Source organism: Notolepis coatsorum (genome assembly GCF_963971535.1).
Source record: "Notolepis coatsorum genome assembly, chromosome: 11".
In the NCBI taxonomy this organism is placed as follows: domain Eukaryota; kingdom Metazoa; phylum Chordata; class Actinopteri; order Aulopiformes; family Paralepididae; genus Notolepis; species Notolepis coatsorum.
The window spans coordinates 27,126,492-27,146,678 of record NC_140175.1 but is presented as its reverse complement, the minus strand read 5'-3'; the positions used below and the strand labels follow the sequence as shown (position 1 = coordinate 27,146,678).

General features: G+C 47.0%; 1 protein-coding gene across 2 annotated transcripts in view; it reads left to right on the top strand.

The window, feature by feature from the left end:
* Positions 1-20,187, top strand: part of ehmt1b (euchromatic histone-lysine N-methyltransferase 1b) — an 82,422-nt gene that overhangs the window by 28,386 nt on the left and 33,849 nt on the right. For both annotated transcript variants that reach the window (XM_084325194.1, XM_084325195.1), the window contains exons 2-6: positions 3,365-3,455; positions 3,603-4,147; positions 4,278-5,019; positions 5,839-5,975; positions 10,361-10,528. In XM_084325194.1, coding sequence (XP_084181320.1) covers positions 3,365-3,455; positions 3,603-4,147; positions 4,278-5,019; positions 5,839-5,975; positions 10,361-10,528 — 1,683 coding nt within the window. The remainder of the gene's footprint in view (positions 1-3,364; positions 3,456-3,602; positions 4,148-4,277; positions 5,020-5,838; positions 5,976-10,360; positions 10,529-20,187) is intronic.

Sequence of the window (20,187 nt, the reverse complement as noted above, 5' to 3'; positions counted from 1 at the left end):
CATCACAAATGTTCTAGAATGGTTGACTATGACATCATACTGTGACATCAAGAATGTTCTAGAAGGTTCTATTATGACAAATAATACGGTTCAATGACTATCTAAATCCAATCAATATTCCTAATGCCGTTTCAATGTAAGGTTATAAAAATAAACATATAAACATTCATATAATACAATAACCTAAATATATAGCTTTGGCTCCTCTACAATACACTTACCTAGGATTTGACTTTATTCAACAACAAAGCAGTCAGGGCAATGGCAAGCCGAAAACGGTTGAAAGTGTAGTTATTTGAAGTTTGGATATTTCTTTTCCGACTGAGGTAGGTAGATTACATTTTTAGAGACTAAAGTACAGAAAAAAGGTACCGTTGGGTACCGGTATCGATTCACAGGTACCGGTACCGTGTCGGTTCAAATGTGAACGGTACCCATCCCTATTGCTTATGTCCAGAGATTCCAGCTTTGATAACTAAAGTAATGACACTTGACTTACCTGTTATATTATGTTTTGCCTTTTTAAACATGTCCCTTATCACGCTGTCCACGACAGCTGTCACGAGACGCGCACTGAGAGCTGGCCAGTATACCGCGGGACCTTTTATGAAACATTCTGATATTTTCGCGGGCACGAGACCACTGCACAAGACCCGCGAAAATATCTCCATAACAGTTAAATACGCCTATACGGGCTAAAGAGTTATGATAATAATAATAAATGTAACTAGTGATCCTAATAAAATGTCTATTCGATTCATGCATGTCTGACTGTTAAACAAGTAAAAAATTATGTAAATATGTTGTTAGAATGGTACAAATATTCATCTGGTGACATTCTTCATAGCATTAACACATTTATTGACCCAGAAAATGTATAGTTTGACACCCAAATTGATCTTCTATGTTCAACATTCTAACAACAAACCCTAACCCAACATTCAAATTTTTGGCAGTTGTTAGAATGTTCGACACATTTGTACCACATGCACAAACCTGCTTGATTATTGCCCCAAATAGCATGCAAGTTGGACAAAGTGGGTATGTCTGGAAAGAAGAGGCTTGTGGGTACCTATAAAACCAATGTGCACTCTGATATATTCATGTGAATATCCAAGGGACCTTTTGGAAGATGAGCATGGCAGTTTTTTCTAGGCGAAAATTTTACATAATTTTGAATCATTGCCTATTAAAACCCCCTTCCCAACAGTTGGGCTTAATGAGAATGATACCAATAGAAAGCTTAGCTTCTCTAGTTTACAGGGATACCAATACCTTTGTGTTCGCTCAAATATTGAGCCCGCTATGGACCAAGATATTTATTAATGGGCAGAACCTTGATTTTACATGGCGGCCATCTTGAAATCCATCATGATGACGTGGCCCCTACCCCAAAATGAAAGCTATGATGATGAGGAACACGTGGCGAAAATTTGGTGCTTTTGTCCGGCGTGTCCACATCCTTCTCAAATCTGGTGCTAAGCCATACATATATATAGACATTTATCCCAAAATACTGGAAAAAAAACGCTCTTCAGTAACACAAACAAAATGAGGAAAAACCTCTTGTGTTACACTCAAGCAACATTCAACAAACAAATTCAACAAACAAATCCAAACAATTCAAACAGGTGCTCCTTACAATCTGATATGACTCACAAATAGCTTCTAAAACCTACACTGCAGTCAATGAAGGACTGCTAGGCCCACCACATGTCTAATCTAACAAAAATACTTACATCAGGTCCTAACACACTAATTATATTCTCCGGCCCCCTAACCTACCTATACTGAAAGCTAATGCACTGTAGACCTAGCTTTCTTCAACCACACCTGCTACCAGCCAAAGATCATATCGACCATACACCCGTCAAGTATATGGTACTAATCCTTTCAATGACCGCCCCAGGGTTAAGTGGTACACAGGAAGCTAACAACAGCCAGAAAACAATGAAATTACCTACCTGTGGTGTCCACTAAACTAAATATTTTAAAGCATACCAGTAGTCAAATCAAATTATAAATTAAGAGCATACTCACCTGTTTGAAGACCGGCTCGAGCCCCTATGTTACATTCAAGCCTAAAATATGGCTCATGTAGGCCTTGAATGTAAAGTGTTGGACACAGGACACTGGACAAGAGTTTATCAAAAATAACAATATTTATTTGAACAGCTATCTAAATGGACAAAAAGAGTGGGAGCTGGGTGTTCCAGACTCCAAAGTTCAATAACAAAAACTAATGCACATAGGCAAAAGAGAACAAACAGCAAAAATAGACAGGGAAGCAGTGAGAGCAGGTGAGACTCTGGAGAGCTGAGATCTCTTGTGAAGTGGGAGACACTGCAGCCTGCACTCTGCTCTGCTTTGTAGGGCGTGGTGCCTCATCACCACACCTGGGACAATTACAAGAACGGCAATTTTAATTACATGGAAAACAAAAACAGGAAGAAAACAGTGTCAATCACAGACCACCAATTAGTGACAGCACACTTAAACACAATGTGAATATGCACCACAGACAGTAAGTATCCCTCCACCATGTGAAAGTAATACGTAACAATGGCTAACAAAGCCTAGGGTATAGGCAATAAGGGGGAGGGCTGTCATCATGGCACAGAGTACAGGGAGATGACAGCTGAGGGAAAGAAGCTGTTGTTCCCGAGTCTGCTTGACTACTAAAATATTGTGAAAACATAAATCAATTAAAATCTAGACTAAACAAAAATCTATTTGATAGGTACAGAAGGGAAAAAGAGCTTTAATTTCATATTAATAAATAAAAAATACGTATGATACTGTATTGTACGTTATATCATATTACATTATATAATCATTATAATTCATTTGTATATTATATTGAACTATATTTGCAGTATATACTATTATATTATGGTACTATATTATATTGTATATATCATGTACTATATATCTCATATCACATTATATATGTGCTGTATGCACTTATGTACTATATACTATTATATATACTATTATATACTGCAGGTATACTATACTGTAATGTGTACTATATGTATGTACTATGTATGTATGTAAATGAAAAAACAAATCAAAAACTAAACGTAAGTCTTCAGGGGTAGGGCCCGACAAGCCTAGTGCTTCTCCCTAGCCCTTTTCGGACAATTGGACAATGCTGCAATAGCAGCTGGTAAAACTTTGGCGATTTATGGAATGACCATTGTTATGTGTCCAAAGCCCGAAATAAAAAATAACTGAACTGAACTATCGAATCCCAGATATCGTTATCGAAAAACCTTCAAGCGATACCCAGCCCTACTCGTACGAGCCTCCAAATTATTTGGTTGTTGTGACTAAATTGCATCATTGTTCTTTGTTCCATCAGCCCACCGGTCTGGCCAAGGGAAGTGTGGGTAAAGGGGAGCCCACGGGGGAAGAAGGAATGGAGTCGGCCAGTGAAAGAGAAGAGCGAGCCGGTAAGAACAGAGAGCATTCATGGCTTGGCTTCCTGTATTGATACATGTAAATGACCTTAAGCGCCTAAGAATGACTTCAGGAGACTATAGTCTTTGCAGAACTAACGAGGCCTCTGTAAGAGAATAACTGATTTTTCTGCTTTGCAGACCGAGACAAGGAGGCAGCAGCCAGACTGGCACCTTCCCCTAGCGCAGAGGCCATGGTCAACGGGACCTATGACGGCACGGAGGTCGGTAACGGACACAAGAGTCCCGCGCGGAGCCATCCGGAGGGCAGCAACCGGTCGCCGCTCCTCAGTGAGAATGGCATGGCGGAGCCGGAGCCGCCGCACGGTTCTCTTATGGGGAGCAACGGATTAACTCTCGGTAACCAGCAGCAGCAGCAGCAGGATGGAGGTCCCTCGGTGGGGTCTGGGTCGCTGGCCGCGCCACACAGGACTTACTGGTTGCCTATAGGCTCCGCGATGGCGGGACATGTGGCCAAAACGTCCCCTCCCTCGGCGGCCGGTGGCTCCCAGAGCCCGGGCGGACTAAGGACTGACCCCGGTGCCGCGACCACGTCGGGACCGGGGACGTCGGAGACGGAGACTAACAATGGCACGGTGCCCTCTCCCGCCCCCACTCCGCCGCTCATCACCATACACAGAGCACGGAAGACCATGTCCAGACCCGCCGTCAGTCCAGCACAGAAGGTAACCAATTGCTAAAGAGACCGGAGGTGGATGAAATGAGTCGCAGAAGGGGCATTTAGAGGAGTTGATTTTAGCAGGAGCCTAACGATTGTAATGTTTTTCCTTTTTTTTTGTATTTTGTCATTTACAGCTTCTAAACAGAGAACTGAGAGAAGCAAACAGTTTGAGAAGGGAGAGTCGTGTTTCACCCGAGAGGGAGACGGCTTTTCCCTCCCAGAACCAGCTACCTCAGAGCCTAACTGATGTGCCGGGTCCACCCCCAGCCTCAGCTCCAGCCCCATCCTCAGCCCCATCCTCAGCCCCATCCTCAGCCCCATCCCCAGCACCATCCTCAGCCCCATCCTCAGCCCCATCCCCAGCCCCATCCCCAGCCCCATCCCCAGCCCCATCCCCAGCCCCATCCCCAGCACCATCCCCAGCACCATCCATGGCTCCCGCTCCAGCCCCATCCCCAGCACCATCCATGGCTCCCGCTCCAGCCCCATTCCCAGCCCCATCCATGGCTCCCACTCCAGCCCCATTACCAGCCCCATCCATGGCTCCCACTCCACCCCCAGCCTCAGCTCCAGCCCCATCCATGGCTCCAGCCTCATCTACTATTCCACCCACACCCCCGGCCTCAGCCCCGGCCTCAGCTCCACCTCCAGTCCCATCCACGGCTCCCAGTCCGCCCCCACCCCTGGCCTCAGCTCCAGTCCCATCCCCAGCTCCCACTCCGCCCCCACCCCTGGCCTCAGCTCCAGTCCCATCCACGGCTCCCACTCCACCCCCAGCTCCTGTTCCAGCTGTGACTACAACCTCAGCTTCAGTTCCAGTCCCAGCTGTGACTCCAGCCCCATTCCCGACTCCAGTGCCAGCCAAGCTCCAGCAAGGTTAGAAGTCACATTGATCCGTTGATGAGAATGAGAATCTTGAACAGATGCACACTAGATACTCGAGACACGGTTTTGCTCATGCGTGACGTTAATCATTGAATGGGAACAGTTTATTACGTGCACCAGTTAGTAGCCTTGTTTCCACTGACCCAGATTGGTTTGACCCAAAGCTAAGTAAAAAAAACAATAATCTTCTGTAAATGGACTGTTTCAATTGATGTGGTGAAGTTATTGTGATAAATTATGATGTAAATGGGGTTTTGAGGAGTGAAAACGCAAGTTGCTAAATAAATTGGTGATACAAGGGCCACACAGTATTTCTGTCTCCTGGCCTTTCTGCTGGTGGATATGATGTGACAAACTTGTAAATACAATGGCAAACTGCTCTCTGGTGGTAACAAGTCCACAAGGACCGGCCAGACTCAAAAATAACCCAATGATTGTACGTGCCGGTAACCAGTCAACCTCAACCATTATGACAAGTCAAGTGGAAACATTTCTAAATGTCTCCTGACCAATGCACATTGTACAGGGATAGTTGGACCTCACTGGATAGTGTTAAGAGATTTGACAGCCACTTTCTGTGTTCTTTACGCATCACTCTACATATAATTGGAGCTATTTTAAGCACTTTCTGGTGGAAACGGGTGCATAATGACTTCTCAACCATTAAGACCGTCAAGTGGAAATATTCCTAAATGGTGACACACACTTGGGCGGATGGAAACCGGTGGAAACATGCCAGTGTCCAGAAGTAAATGTGCTTGTTTCCTTCTCATCTTCTGATTTTAAGACTTACCTAAGCCTCTTCTTCAGGAGTATTGTCATCTCGTAAGAAGAAGAGGCGGATGGGAACGTACAGCCTGGTCCCCAAGAAGAAGACCAAAGTGTTGAAGCAGCGCACCATGCTGGAGATGTTCAAGGAGATGCAGAAGTCCGCTGAGAGTCCACAGGTCTTGGTCTTTTTAGAATCTAAATCACTTTTATTAGCCAAGTAAAATAAATATATTGGAATTTGTCATCGGGGGGGGGGGGGGGGGGGGGGGGCATTGGTGCAGCACCATAGTCTTTTTGAACAAATGTTTTTTATTTTCCCTTTTTTAACATAAAACTAGACAAACAATACAGTAACAGTAAAAATCTATGATAAATCACAGGACAATGACAGAAATAATAATAACAATAATGACAGTCCAGTAATTAAATCAAAATAAATGTAGATTAAAAGACAAAAATAATAAATACAATACAATACATGTGCTCTTACTCGCTCTTCCTTGCTCTTTCCTTCCCCTTCCCTCCCCCTCCACCCCCCCCCCCCCCTCAGGACCCCCTCTTGGACTATACATCCACTATTCCATTTAACATCAGAAATTACAAGTTCATATGCTTCCCTTTATCTTCTCCACCACAGCTAACCAGATTGCTATGCTGGCTTCATTAACACCTAAAATTTGTGCGGTAGATATCTCTAGATAAATCACATCGAGATAGGTAAGAACCCATACCATGGTCTATATATTGCTACACATTGTACAAAGGTAGCAGGACCTCGCTGGACAGCGCAGTACATTCTATAGGTGGTCGACAACGTAACATATAAACATTCGGCGCTATGTACATCCATATTTATCCTTAACCCCTATAGCCCGACGGGCCCGGTACTGGGCCGGAATTAATATCACGTCATAAATAGATCAATACAGTCCGTATTAATTAATGTTGCGTTTCTTTTTCAAATGTAGCCAAGAGTAAAAGACCCTAACCCTATCAAAACAGCAGTCAAAGTGTATATTTTCAGCACTACGTTTGTTTACCGAGGACTTAAGTGTTTTGTGATTATATCTCACGGGTTGAACAAACCTGAACGTTATTTCCATGAAATACAATGTTTGTTTTTTTACCTAATGTCAATAAAAAAAAACGTCTTTGCTGCCCTGTAACGGGCGCCTGGTGGTACTAAATCCAGATTTAACTCTGCCATTGGAAAGAGGAGATTTGGCCCGATCCATAGATGTATGGCTTGGCCATAATAAGGTAATTTATAGGCCTGATATTCTATATTCATATTTAAAATAGCATGTGTCTGGATGGCAAAATTCAGTACTTAGCTACAAAAACCCATGTAAATCATCTGCCCTTTATTCATTTGCTTATATTCTTTGTACACTTGATCTCAAGAAGGTGCTGAATGAGCTCAGTGGCAATCTTTCACATCTGGTCAATGTTGGCATGGTGTTATTCACCATCAAAAATGGCGAAAAAATTATTATAATTTATATTCTCCTTTGTTTCATTACAATTTACTCAAGCATAGTAACAGTCACAATATTTCTGACACTGGGAATACATTCCCTGAGGTACATAGATGTCACTAGATACAACCTTGTAGAACATGCTAACCTTATAGAAGTGGAGCAATCTTCCATTTACTTAGATATGTACTTTTAGGCAAATTGTTTGAAAATATGTCTCTGGCTTAACACTTTCAGTGCCACGGACGACATAACTCGTTTTATTAGCCCCCCCACTGAGTGCCGATGACGACAAATATTGTTTTATTAGCAATCTGAAATCATATTTCATCAACCGAGTCTCCCGTTGGTACAGCAGCCCCTACAGGAGCTCAGAATGGAAAAGAGCGCCCCCTATCGTCTATCCCTGTGTAACTGGGATCTGTAGATATGTAGGGGCGGAGCCAGCTGGTTCCTTGTGCTGGCAATAAGTCTGATCAACATGGAAGTCATCGCGGGACGGGAATCAGCCTGGAATATATATTTACAGCAGCCAATACTCAATCAATAAGTGTGATCGATATTTGGAATGGCGATCAGGAATTGGAATGATCTTTTTGGAGAACATCTGATCTGAGATAAGGAATCTATTTTACCAGTCTTGGGATAATCAGAGTTGTATTCGCTGAGATCTCAGTGTTTGCCCTATGTGTGATGTGTCTGTATGTGCGCGATCGCTGATGAGGAAATAAGAGAATCGATTTTTCAGATCGCCTCTATAGCGTGCATACGTACACATATACTATCGATAATCTAGCGTTTATTTGAAAACGATTCATAAATAGGCCGAAAAATTACAACGATTTTGTGTATTCTAGAATATTCCAGTAAATGTCTTATCATGGAATCTTTATATTTTCCTTGAAAACGAGGGCTTTTCAAAATGCTATAAAACGAAAATTAACCGATAAAAAAACAATCCGCTTCGACAATGTTGACTGGAAAACGAGTCATTGATAAGCGACGGGCAGATTAGACACATAGCCATAATTTAAAACATAGATTAGGCGTTTTTAATGCTAACATTGAAGTGGGTCACGGCATTCAAGGAGGTTCCGGGGCACCGAGCTCCGGCACGGAAAGTGTTAAGAGGTTAAAAACTGAAATAATGGTGTGGCCAGGTAGTGTAGAGATCTAAGCACTCTCCTACCATTGCAGAGTCCGGTGTCAGCGGTACCATGGTCTGTTGTCCCTATGAATACAATTAGCAATGTTCGGGGGGGGGGGGGGTGAGTCTTGGTCGTTGCAATCGCGACTCCCACTGGTCGGTCGGGGTGCCTGTTTAGCAGGGAGGTGATCTGGGGCAGCGTGAACCCCCATGCATGGTACGTTCTCTTCCAGTGAAAACTCCTAGCTGTTTAGGTGAAAGGAAGCGGCTGGCGACTCCACATGTATCTGAGGAGGCATGTGGTAGTCTACACCCTCCCCAGACCAACAGTAGGGCAGCGCAGTGACCTGGGGAACAATTAGTGTAGCTGAGGGGTACAATTCCCTGACTGTATTGTTAGATATGATATGTAATACCACTACCTCATGTACTTTAACTTCTGGCCACCCAGTACAAGATATAAGTATGATGAACACTTTCCCACCTGATGAAACGAACCAACACAAATGGACCAAATCGAATATTTAATACAGCAAAGGGTGTATACAACATTCACTTAATTACATTTATGATTTGAAATGTTGAGTATGCACTTTTATGGCAAATGAGTATTCGTAGGTAAATCAACATTGAATGTCCAATCTCTGGTTGCGCAGGGAGTAAGTATACAACCTGGAATATTTAGGAAACGATAGCGATAGTACTTAAATGATTATAGCTGGATACACTAAGGGGGGGGGGGGTCCCGCTGGTTGTAAGACAGTAGGAGGGGGGGGTTAGAGAAGTCGCTGGCGGTATCCCATCTGGCCGACGGTGTCTTGGGAGAATCCAAAGTCTTAGACCCAGTGCCCACAGAACCTCGGGCCGCAGACGAATACAGCTGGACCCTCTGTGGAACGGTATCTGCCGGTCCACAACGGAGAGACGTGGTGCGACCTCACGTGTAGAGCGCCGCCTCACCTGTAGTCCTCTCCGGGGGGTAATTCCAACACTCGACAGTGTTGGCCTTTATCCATGGAATAATCAAAGCACATAAAGCATAATCCAAGAGCCGTGGAAGGCTCGCCGTCGTCGGGTAGAGTAATCCAATATACAGGTCCAGTCGCTCTTGACCCGGAGCTCCTCGGATGCAATCACCACTAGGGGTCTGACCAGCCTGGATAAGCGTCCAGATAACGTCAGGAACGATGGGGGTACTGATAACTGTAGAACTCGAACCGAACGATGCACCATACATAAATAGACTATTATTAGCTTAATAGAATACGTCCAACTCGACGGTATGGTGCCAAACTATGACCATTCAACTATTAATCTACACGATATCTCAATGCCTATTCTGGGCCAAGTAGGCCTTACTACACCGCACGTGCTTCGTGGGGAGGCTTTTGCGTCTGTCACTCTGTTGGAGGGTAAAGAACTGGACTAAAAGAAAGTTCTACTTTACGAGCGCCATATATATATGCGCTATGAACAAATAGTACCACACGTATTTCGCCCGGCATATTACTGCGCGGAACCGGGGGTTGCCTCGACATGTTAGGCGGCACGATTGAACTTGAACCTAGGGGTATGGCAACCTGGCGCCAGGTTCTCGTCCAATGGTAGAATGAAACTATTATGGGCTGTTTAGTAGAAACGGGGATATTCAATGCATATTGTACAAGGAATATACAGGGGATATCAAACGATATACAAATACAATTAAATATATATATATAAATAAATATACATATTCGGTTTAATCTGATCCTTCACAACAATTAGCATAACAACTACATTGGGGGATGGGAGAAAAAGATGAATGGCAAAAAAATATATACACTGAGATAATACTATGATAATGTCACTTGGCAAAACCATTTCGTATTAGAACAATGGCCATCATGTTGCATGTTTATGTAAAAATCATCATCGCTCTTCTTTCTCATCATAGCCTAAACAGGAGGCACATGTGAATGGGGAGAGAGCAGAGAATGAATCTGAAGAAGACGAGTCGGAGGATGGAGAGGAGTCTGAGGAAGGGGAGGGGCAGCAGCAGCCTAGAGATGAAGGTGTCGGTTCAGCCCTGGAGATGAAGAGGATGGCTGAGCCTAACTCTCAGGTTGGGGCCAGTTTGCTTGTTTTTCAAGGGGTGCTAATGCACTCAAGTCACACCCTCAGCCATATTGGCTGACTGGCCCATTGGGTTGGTTGGAGGCAGAAACCTTTGTTTACATCCAGAGATGGTGTAGTGGTAAAAGGATAATGCCTAGACAAAACTTCTCACCTATCAGATTCACCTAATTATGTCTAGGAAGGCCTTCAAAGCAAAACCTGATCACTGCTCCAACCGGAGGTCTCTGAATGCTAGCACTGGTCCACTCGGAGGTCTCTGAATGCTAGCACTGGTCCAATCGGAGGTCTCTGAATGCTAGCACTGGTCCAATCGGAGGTCTCTGAATGCTAGCACTGGTCCAATCGGAGGTCTCTGAATGCTAGCACTGGTCCACTCGGAGGTCTCTGAATGCTAGCACTGGTCCACTCGGAGGTCTGAATGCTAGCACTGGTCCAATCGGAGGTCTCTGAATGCTAGCACTGGTCCACTCGGTGGTCTCTGAATGCTAGCACTGGTCCACTCGGTGGTCTCTGAATGCTAGCAAGCTCATATTATGCTAGCAAGTCGGCAGCACCGTCAAATAGCTAGCAAAGGGGGGGAAAGAAATTGGGACAATGTTTACTGTGATGGATTATCTAATCAAACTCATTTTCAAGTCTATGGATGGCTTCTTCTGAAGGTAGGAAACAAACTGATATCACCAACTACGCTGACTTCGTTGGTCAAAATAATCATACTCTTGTCTAGGGGTAGTGTAATTATGCTCAAGATGACTCAACGGCTAACTAAAAGGTCTGATATTGTAACCTTAAACTGAGCCCCATGTGTTTCATATGGACATGACACTACCCAATGCAATGCAAATCTAAACTGCTGTGAGTTGACTCACCGGTGTTGTGTTCCACGCAGCCAGGTCAGCTCAGTTTGTGGTCCAATGCGAGCAGCCCGCTCCATCCATCATAGTTGATGTAGTTCAGATTAAAATAGTGGTCAACGTTCTTTCATTTTCTTCAGTTTGTGGGATGCAGAGGGTTTTGTGGGCAGAGTTTGTGAAAGGCGCTATCAAAAGAAGCATTTAACGCAAGTCTGTGAATTTTGGTTGAGGAGAAATAATATCCGCTGGGGGCCAAACTAAACAAAGGGTAAGAGTATCCCTTTTCTTCTCCGTTTCTGTTTCATGTGTGATATTGTTATCGGGAATAGTTCTGTTTTCGACAGAAGGATAGGATAACATAAGGATGTTCCGCATGGTATCCTGGACAATGAGAGCTAGTATGGAGGGGGTGGTTCTGGGACTCTATGGAACTATCGAGTCTTCCTGAGGTGTCGTGGGCCTAACTCGGTATGTCTGCCTTTTTGGTTTGAAGCACCAGCTTCTTGGAATGATCTTCAACTCATTATCCTATGGACAATTTAAAAACATGATCACAGACCTACCTTCCTCAGTATGTAGCTGTTTTTTTTATTTTATCTTTTTCTTTGTTTTCTTCTCTTTTCATCTTGTGTTTTTGTGCTATGTATTTATGCAAATGTATCCCTTATGTGTATCTTTATGGCATTGCAAATGAGGGTAAACCTCAATGTCTCCAAGAATAAAAAAAGGTTTAAAATCAAAACCTGATTAAAAAAACGGCAAACGGAGGTGCCCACTTGATACTATGCTGGCTCTCACTGCTTATCGATCTACATGTTGTGGCTTGTGGTGGTCATTAGGGGCCATGTGGTCGCTATCTAGCATCAGCATTGTCAATACCTAAGGTCACATCAAAGTGGCATGGGTCTGTTGAACTTGGCAATGTTGTTTGGGGGCCGTCATGGGCCTCTTATCATTAGGGCATAGCTTGTGTTTTACTTTTAAATGGCAGTATCAAAACTAAAACGAAAGGTCCCGAGACGCAGGCTGCTCTTAATTCTCTATCGGACGGTGCACACCTGGCTGTTCTCAACAATCAGGCAGCAATTGTCATCAAAACAAGATGCTACTTCCCGAAATCGTAGCAGCCTAACAACCTGGACTGGTAAACTGGGCACCACCCTCAATGTGGCACTGTGACCCTCACTCTGTATAAGGAAACTCTAAACTCAACAAAACCTCTAACCAGCACAAAGGTTCCTAACGCAGCTATTTCAGGCAAGTCGATGATGCTCGCCAGCAATGACCACTGCCCCAACCCTTTGTTGGTGCGGCATGTTGTGTAGTGGTTAACACTGTCGCCTCACAGCAAGAAGGTCCAGGGTTCGATTCCCGCTTGGGGTCCAGGTTTCCGCGTTGCCAGGTACCCAGGTGGGGTATCTCCCAGGCCTTTCTGTGTGGAGTTTGCATGTTCTCCCCATGCTCGCAAGGGTTCCCCCCCCCCACCGATAAGAGAAACCCAATGGAAAAACATGCACAAAAACAGATCGCTAACGCTGTCGCGTCCCTGACGAAGACGGGCAGGAGCACTTGGATTGGTCCCCGGGGCACGGTACCTTGCAGACGCCCTATCTGCTCCTGGCTGCCTTTGGGGGCGAAGGACGACGGGATGGGTCAAGTGCAGAGACTCAATCGCATGTCAATTGCATGTGTGTGTGTTCCATTTTTCGATACATCAAGTTCCAAATGGTCAATCAACTGAGACAACCGTGGCTCTTAAAATGGAGTAGACCAACAAGCATGACCCCTTCTGCCAATAACGCCTCTGGCTCAAAGGCAGCCATCATCCCCCAGTACACAAGTATTCACACACAAAGAGGAATAAATGCCAACAATAAACAAAGGACCTCACCCTCCTTAATATCAACGGCCTCAACAACTACACCAATAACACAAATTACCTATAATCAATGGCACATTGGTAAGGTTCAGGTGCCCCAAAAGCATTCTAAACACTGTTTCCCAAAAAGTCCTCGGACTTCTACCTTAAAATGCAGCACACACTAACGCGATACCACAACATGAATACATTAAACTAGTTTGGCTAAGCTATGAGTGAATACCAAAATTACTGTTACAAAGGGTCAGATTAAACCGAATATATATATTTATTGCTTGATATCCCTTGTATAATATTTGTATATCGTTTGATATCCCCTGTATATTATTTGTGTATATACACGGAATATCCCTTTACCTGCGTACAAACCAGAGTAATATGCGCTCTCCTATTGGACACCCCCCCCCCAGGCTCCAGGCAGTCTCGTACTCAGACAGGTGCAGTGGGCGAGTTTGGGGCATGTTACAACATGCCTTTGGCAGTGTAGTGATTCAGAACCAAAGAGTGACCAGGTTGGCACTAGATTGTCACTTACGTATAAATACGGCGCAGGTGTAAACAGCAGCACTTCGTTCATTACTAGTAAAGCCTTCACCACGAGTCAACGACCAAGTGAAGTGAGCCACCTTGCGTCAAAATAGAGCACTTAGAACATGTGCGAATAGGATAGTAAAAGTGTCAGAGTTTAGTGAAGTAACGTCCAGTTCGACCTAGTTAAATGTGAAGTACAGTGCACAGGAGAACCAGCGTCGGCGACTGCAGAACCTTTTTCTGGTTGGATTATATTGCTTTGGTACCGTGACTGCTGGAGCAGAGAACAGTCTACCCCACTATCGTGTGGGATCTACCCCCCGTGAGGAGCATCACTCGAGCATACTGGATTATAGCTGTTGCTTTGTCTACCGATCAAGGGAGTACTGCACTGGTTCCTATATCTGGAACCTCGTTATTCCTCGTTGACCCAGACTTTGCACCCGAACATTCCTCTACCCTGCCGGCCTTACACCCGGAGGGAACCCCCCAGTGTCTCCAGCTGGTACTAGTGTGCCTTATGTAATTGCTATGCCACAGGTGGCGTCAGTTTAGACCCATCTTACTATTCTCATTGACTTACGCTCTTGACCTACTTTACGTGTGTTCTTCGCCTTACAAGCGCGAGTATAATTCTCAATCTGTAACCTAACGTTGCTTGCTCTGATAATAATAAATACCCTCTAAATAGAACTTTATGTGTCATTGCCGTATTCTTGTGTGGGTGTTCACCATATATATTCATGTACTGTATGGCCAGTAATTAAAGTACATAACTAAGTAGTGGTTTAATAATACCATACTCTCAATACAGTCAGGGAATTGTACCCCTCAGTTACAATTGGTCCTTCGAGCCGGAGGGTATCAGTGTAATATCTAATATAATATTGATATTAACCATGGCCAGCGGTGAACACTCCCCAAGCGGCTCTCCCAAGCTAGAACGCCCGCAGCGCAAACGTCAGCCACCTATCTGGAGGAATACGCTGTCAGTCTAATACCTAGCTTTAAATGGACGTTAAATGCGGATAAAGCGGATAGTCAAAGCATGTCAAATCCTATCGACCAAGCGACCCGACCAGTAGAGACCCCAGTGGATTCAGACCAAACTGACTCAGCTCACGGGGGGGACCAGGTGGGACATGACCAGACTATACCTCCAGACAACGTCACCGGGAGAGTCCCCGGAGAGCTCCAGGATAAAGAAAGCGCTCCGGGGACAGAACCCGACACACAACCAAGAGAAGAGAAGCGCGCCCAGGAGATGGACCTCGGAGCGCGCCAGGAGAACAGATCTCCAACAAGCCCTGTCGGAAGCCGATCACCTCCGTCAGTGTCATCCCCCAGCGAGGCGGACCAGATGCTGGCGCAGGCCTTCATCGCCACTCTGACAGCCTCCACCGAACGCGATCGACTTCAAGCAAAGACGCTTAGTGAGCGCGAACACTCTACCATGGAAAGAGAGCGCCTCCAGGCTCAACAGACGAGCAAGCGCGAACAATCTGCAGACCAACGAGAGCGCCTTCACGCGCAACTCCAAGCGCAAGCCCTTAGTGAACGCGAACACTCTGCAACCGAGCGAGAGCGCTTCCAGGCGCAACAAAGGAGTGAAGACGACTGCATAAGACTGGAGACCAGACGCCTTCAGACGGAAGAGAACATTGAAAGAGGCCGCGCCGATGCACAGCGCGCCGCCGCCAATGCACAGCGCGACGCCGCCCATGCCAGCGCCGATGCACAGCGCGCCGCCGCCAATGCACAGCGCGACGCCGCCCATGCCAGCGCCAATGCACAGCGCGACGCCGCCAATGCACCGCGCCGCCGCCAATACCCAGCGCGAAGCACAGCGTGACGCCGCCAATGCACAGCGCGACGCCGCCAATGCCCAGCGCGAAGCAGAGCGCGACGCCGCCCATGCCCAGCGCGAAGCAGAGCGCGACCGGCTGCAGGCGCAGATGATAGAACAATTAATTGCCATGGCGACACCCCCTCTCTCCGCACGGAGCTCCCGGAGATCATCACGACAAGGGTCTAGGGCACATTCCCCTACCCGACGAAGCGACCCGGGACCCGGTCAACAAGAGGATCCTGTCTACGTCTCCGACCCCCCTCCCCGACCGGTCCATACGAGACCCAGCCACCGGGAAGAACCGGCCTACGTCGCCGAGAGACTGACTAGAAGACTCCAGGACCTAGAAGAGGAAGAGGAAGAGGAGGAATGTCAAGCCGACCAGCAGCAACGTACTCTGGACCAGGAGGCCCAGTACAGCCCCGACGTCAGCCCCGAGCCACTGCACTACAAACCCCCGACCCAACTCACGGGTGAGTTTGACGTACAGTCAGCACCGAGGAACAGCACCTGGGTACCTGGCCCCTGGTACCCACCAAGTACCAACCCACGACAACACGTACGGGGAGACTCGCCCAGGAGGTCTCTTCCCCTACGCTCACCAATGTGCCAGCCATCCATGGCATCGTACCTTGGCACACCGACGTTCCCAGACTTTACGCACGAGGACAGAGCACAGTACACGGAATTACGGATGTGCTTGGAGACTATGATGTCCGACGTCCCCGATGAGTCGTACAAATATGCCATCCTCCTCAAGCACCTCAAGGTGCCCAGAGCGCATAATATAGCGCTGGCATATTCCAACTCAAGTACCCCATACTCCGCGGCTCTAGTGGCCCTCGACCAGCGTTATGGACGCATATGGGACTACGTGATACAAGAAATAAGAGATATCGACCGCCTCCCCCCAGCCAAAGACCATAGAGCATTGGATGACCTCTCTATCAAGGTACAATCCCTGGTAGGGATGCTGGGGTCCCAAAGGGAAAAGGGGATACATGAACTGTATGCTAACTCTAATGTAGAACGGATATTAGAGAAGCTTCCTCCAGCCCGACAAGAGCGCTTCAGGCGGCAAAGAGACCACCGTGATCCCGACGGTCCCGAGCCATCCCTCCTAGACCTGGCCGACTTCCTCGCGAGAGAAGTCAGCAGCCTACGACTGGATACGTTCGTGTGGAGTGGACCAAGCCCAAGAGATGGACCTTGGAGATCTGACGATAACCGCCGGTCGGTGACCGTTATGCACCAAGCCGAATCAGTACCGCAGCACAAGAACCACAACACCCCCTCGACGAAAGAGGAGTGGAAGATTGAATGCCAGTACTGTGAAGGGGAACATCGGCTGTATCAATGTGACAATTTCAAGAAGCTGACCACGGACGAGGTGAGTCAGTGGATCAAAGACCACCGCCGCTGCTTCCGCTGCGCGCGCAGCCATATGGCAGCTGAGTGCCGTTTGAAGAAGAAGTGCAGCAGGTGCGGCGGCGCCCACTTGGAAGGTCCTGCATGACATCAACAGGCGTCCGCCAGGACAACAAAGTGGGCCCGTCACGGTAATGTACCAGGCCGAGGCGGTGGCACCAGTACCGAAGATCCACCAGACCGCCCCCTGGTGTACCGACTGCTACAGCAGACACTGGGAGTCACGGTGCTACTCGGACGACCGCGAGTCGGCACCACTCCAGAAGATCCAAGGCAACCGACCAACAGGAGTGCTCCATATAGACCAGCATAGCGGGACCCCCCGAGTGCTCATCAAAGTGGTCAGAGTGCTCCTGAGCTACGAGGACAAGGTCCTGGACACTTACGCCGTCCTAGATGGGTCTGAAAAGACTCTCCTCCTCGCTTCCGCCGCAGCCCAGTTGGGTCTGCGGGGTGCCAAAGGAACAATGACAATACGTACCATCAGAAGAGACCAGAAGACCATAAAGGGTGAAGATGTCTCCTTCAAGATAGCAGCGGTGGACCAGCCCGAGAAGCAGTATAGTATTACCAACGTCTTCACCAGCCACGACATAGGCCTGTCACAGTACACCTACCCCATCCCACAGCTGATGGCGAAGTACGTGCACCTACGCAGACTACCTATACCGCTTATCGACGGCGCCACACCGACCCTGCTCATAGGCTCCGACCACGCGGACCTCATTCTCCCAATTGAGGCGGCCCACATCGGACCCAAAGGATGCCCAGTCGCGGTTCAGACCCGACTGGGGTGGACGTTCCAGGGCCCCCTCTACGGACTTGACAGTAAACCCACGTCTACACGCTGCCTGCACACAAAGGTGAGCGACACCGGCCACTCTCTCGAACAGCCCGTTGAGAGGCTATTGACATTAGGCGAGAGGCCTGTGAGAGAACCGTGGGCACAAGAGGGAGTTCGGAACTCCACCCCCCTCAGCTGCGCTCCAGACGTAGCTGACCTCGAACCCAGCACCCCAAGCGACTCCTTGATGGGGCGGCCGGAACCGGCCCCTCCTCAGACGGGGTACAGACCAAACAAGAGGAACAGACTGAGGATGTGGAGGCACAGCCAAGCACAGATCAACCAGTCTCAGGCCCGCTTCCTCCTAAGCCCCCCTCCATCCCGTCCAGCCCGTCAGAATCCGGTCAAGGACAGGGACAACTTAAAAGTGGACACAATCGTCATGATCATAGACCAGTCACTACCCCGAGCTGCGTGGCCGGCCGGCCGCGTAAGCAAAGTGATCACTGGCGCCGACGGAAAGGTCAGAGCGGCAGACGTTCTCGTCCAGGGACGGACATACACCCGACCCGTGGCGAGGCTGATAGAGTTGCCAAGGCTCCCTGACTCCCTTGCTGACGATCATGACCCACTGACTTTGTGAATTGCCCTACTCCCCACAACGGACATTGAGTAGTTGACAAGACGGTTAATCTATCTTTGCTTTATCTAATTAGGTGCGGACTAATTAGGAGCCGCCTGTTACAAAGGGTCAGATTAAACCAAATATATATATATTTATTGCTTGATATCCCTTGTATAATATTTGTATATCGTCTGATATCCCTTGTATATTCTTTGTATATATACACGGAATATCCCTTTACCTAGGTACAAGCCAGACCATAATATTCGTTCTCCTATTGGACAGCGACCCCTAGGCGCCAACGACCATACCCCCAATGGCGAGTTCAAAGCCACCGCCAAGACATGTCTCAACATGTCCAGGTTTGCGCAGTAATACGAGACAGAACTGAGGTTGGCACTAGATTATTCACCTTACGTATAAATACGGCGCAGGTGGAAACAGCAGCACTTCGTTCAAAGTATCAGTTCATTCAGTTCATCATTCGTTCAAAGTAACGTCTAGTTGAGTTCATTACGTTAAAGCCTTCACCACGAGTCAACGACCAAGTGAAGTGAGCAACCTTGCGTCTAAATAGAGCACTTAGAACCGCGTGCGAATAGGATAGTAAAAGTGTCAGAGCTTAGTGAAATAACGTCAAGTTCGACCTAGTTAAATGTGAAGTACCGTGCACAGGAGAATCTACACCGGCGAATGCAGAGCCTTTTCCGGCTGGATTATATTGCTTTGGTACTGTGGCTGCTGGAGCAGAGAACCGTCTACCCCACTGCTGTGTGGGATCTACCCGTGAGGAGCATCACTCGAGCCCGTCTCTAGGAAGAGGCTGGCTGGCCTTCATCCATGCTGTCGCGCATACTTGGATTATAGCTGCTGCTTTGTCTGCCGATCGAGGGGAGTATATGTACCGCCTCCCGTAGCTGGAGCTTGTTTATTCCTCGTTGACCCAGACTTTGCTCCCGAACATTCTTCTACCCTGCTGGCTTACAACCGGAGGGAACCCCTTAGTATCTCCAGCTGACTACGAGTGTGCCTTATGTAATTCTTATGCTACAGGTGGCGTAGTTATACCCATCTTATTATGCTCATGGACTTACGCTCTTGACCTACTTAAGTGTTCTTCGCCATATAAGCGCAATTCATAATTCTCAATATTGTAACCTATTGTTGCTGCTCTGATAATAAATACTTCTAAATATAACTTTCTTTGTTAAGCCGTATTCTTGTGTGGGTGTTCACCAGATATACCGTGTACTGTATGGCCAGTAATTAAAGTACATAACTAAGTAGTGGTTTAATAATACCATACTCTCAATACAGTCAGGGAATTGTACCCCTCAGTTACAGTTATTATACAACACAAGTACAATACACCATCCAACCAGAGTGGATAAATAAATGCGTGGAGAAAGGCTTAGTGAGGCAGCCTCAGCATGCGAGCACACACGTATTGTATACGTGCAAAAGTAATTGTGCCTTGTTTTATTAGGTATTAGTAGTAAGTCCTTTCCCTCGCTCTCCGCTATCTGTGCTTTGTGCCGTTTGTCGTACTATACTCAAATCAACTCGATATGGATCTAATCAGTGGATCGCATATTTTCGTCAAGAAAGCAGAATGAGGCTGACCCTCTCTGCCTCTTGGGAGATTTCAATCGGGCATTTGGCTGCCTGGTGCGCATGCGCGGTGACACCAATGGC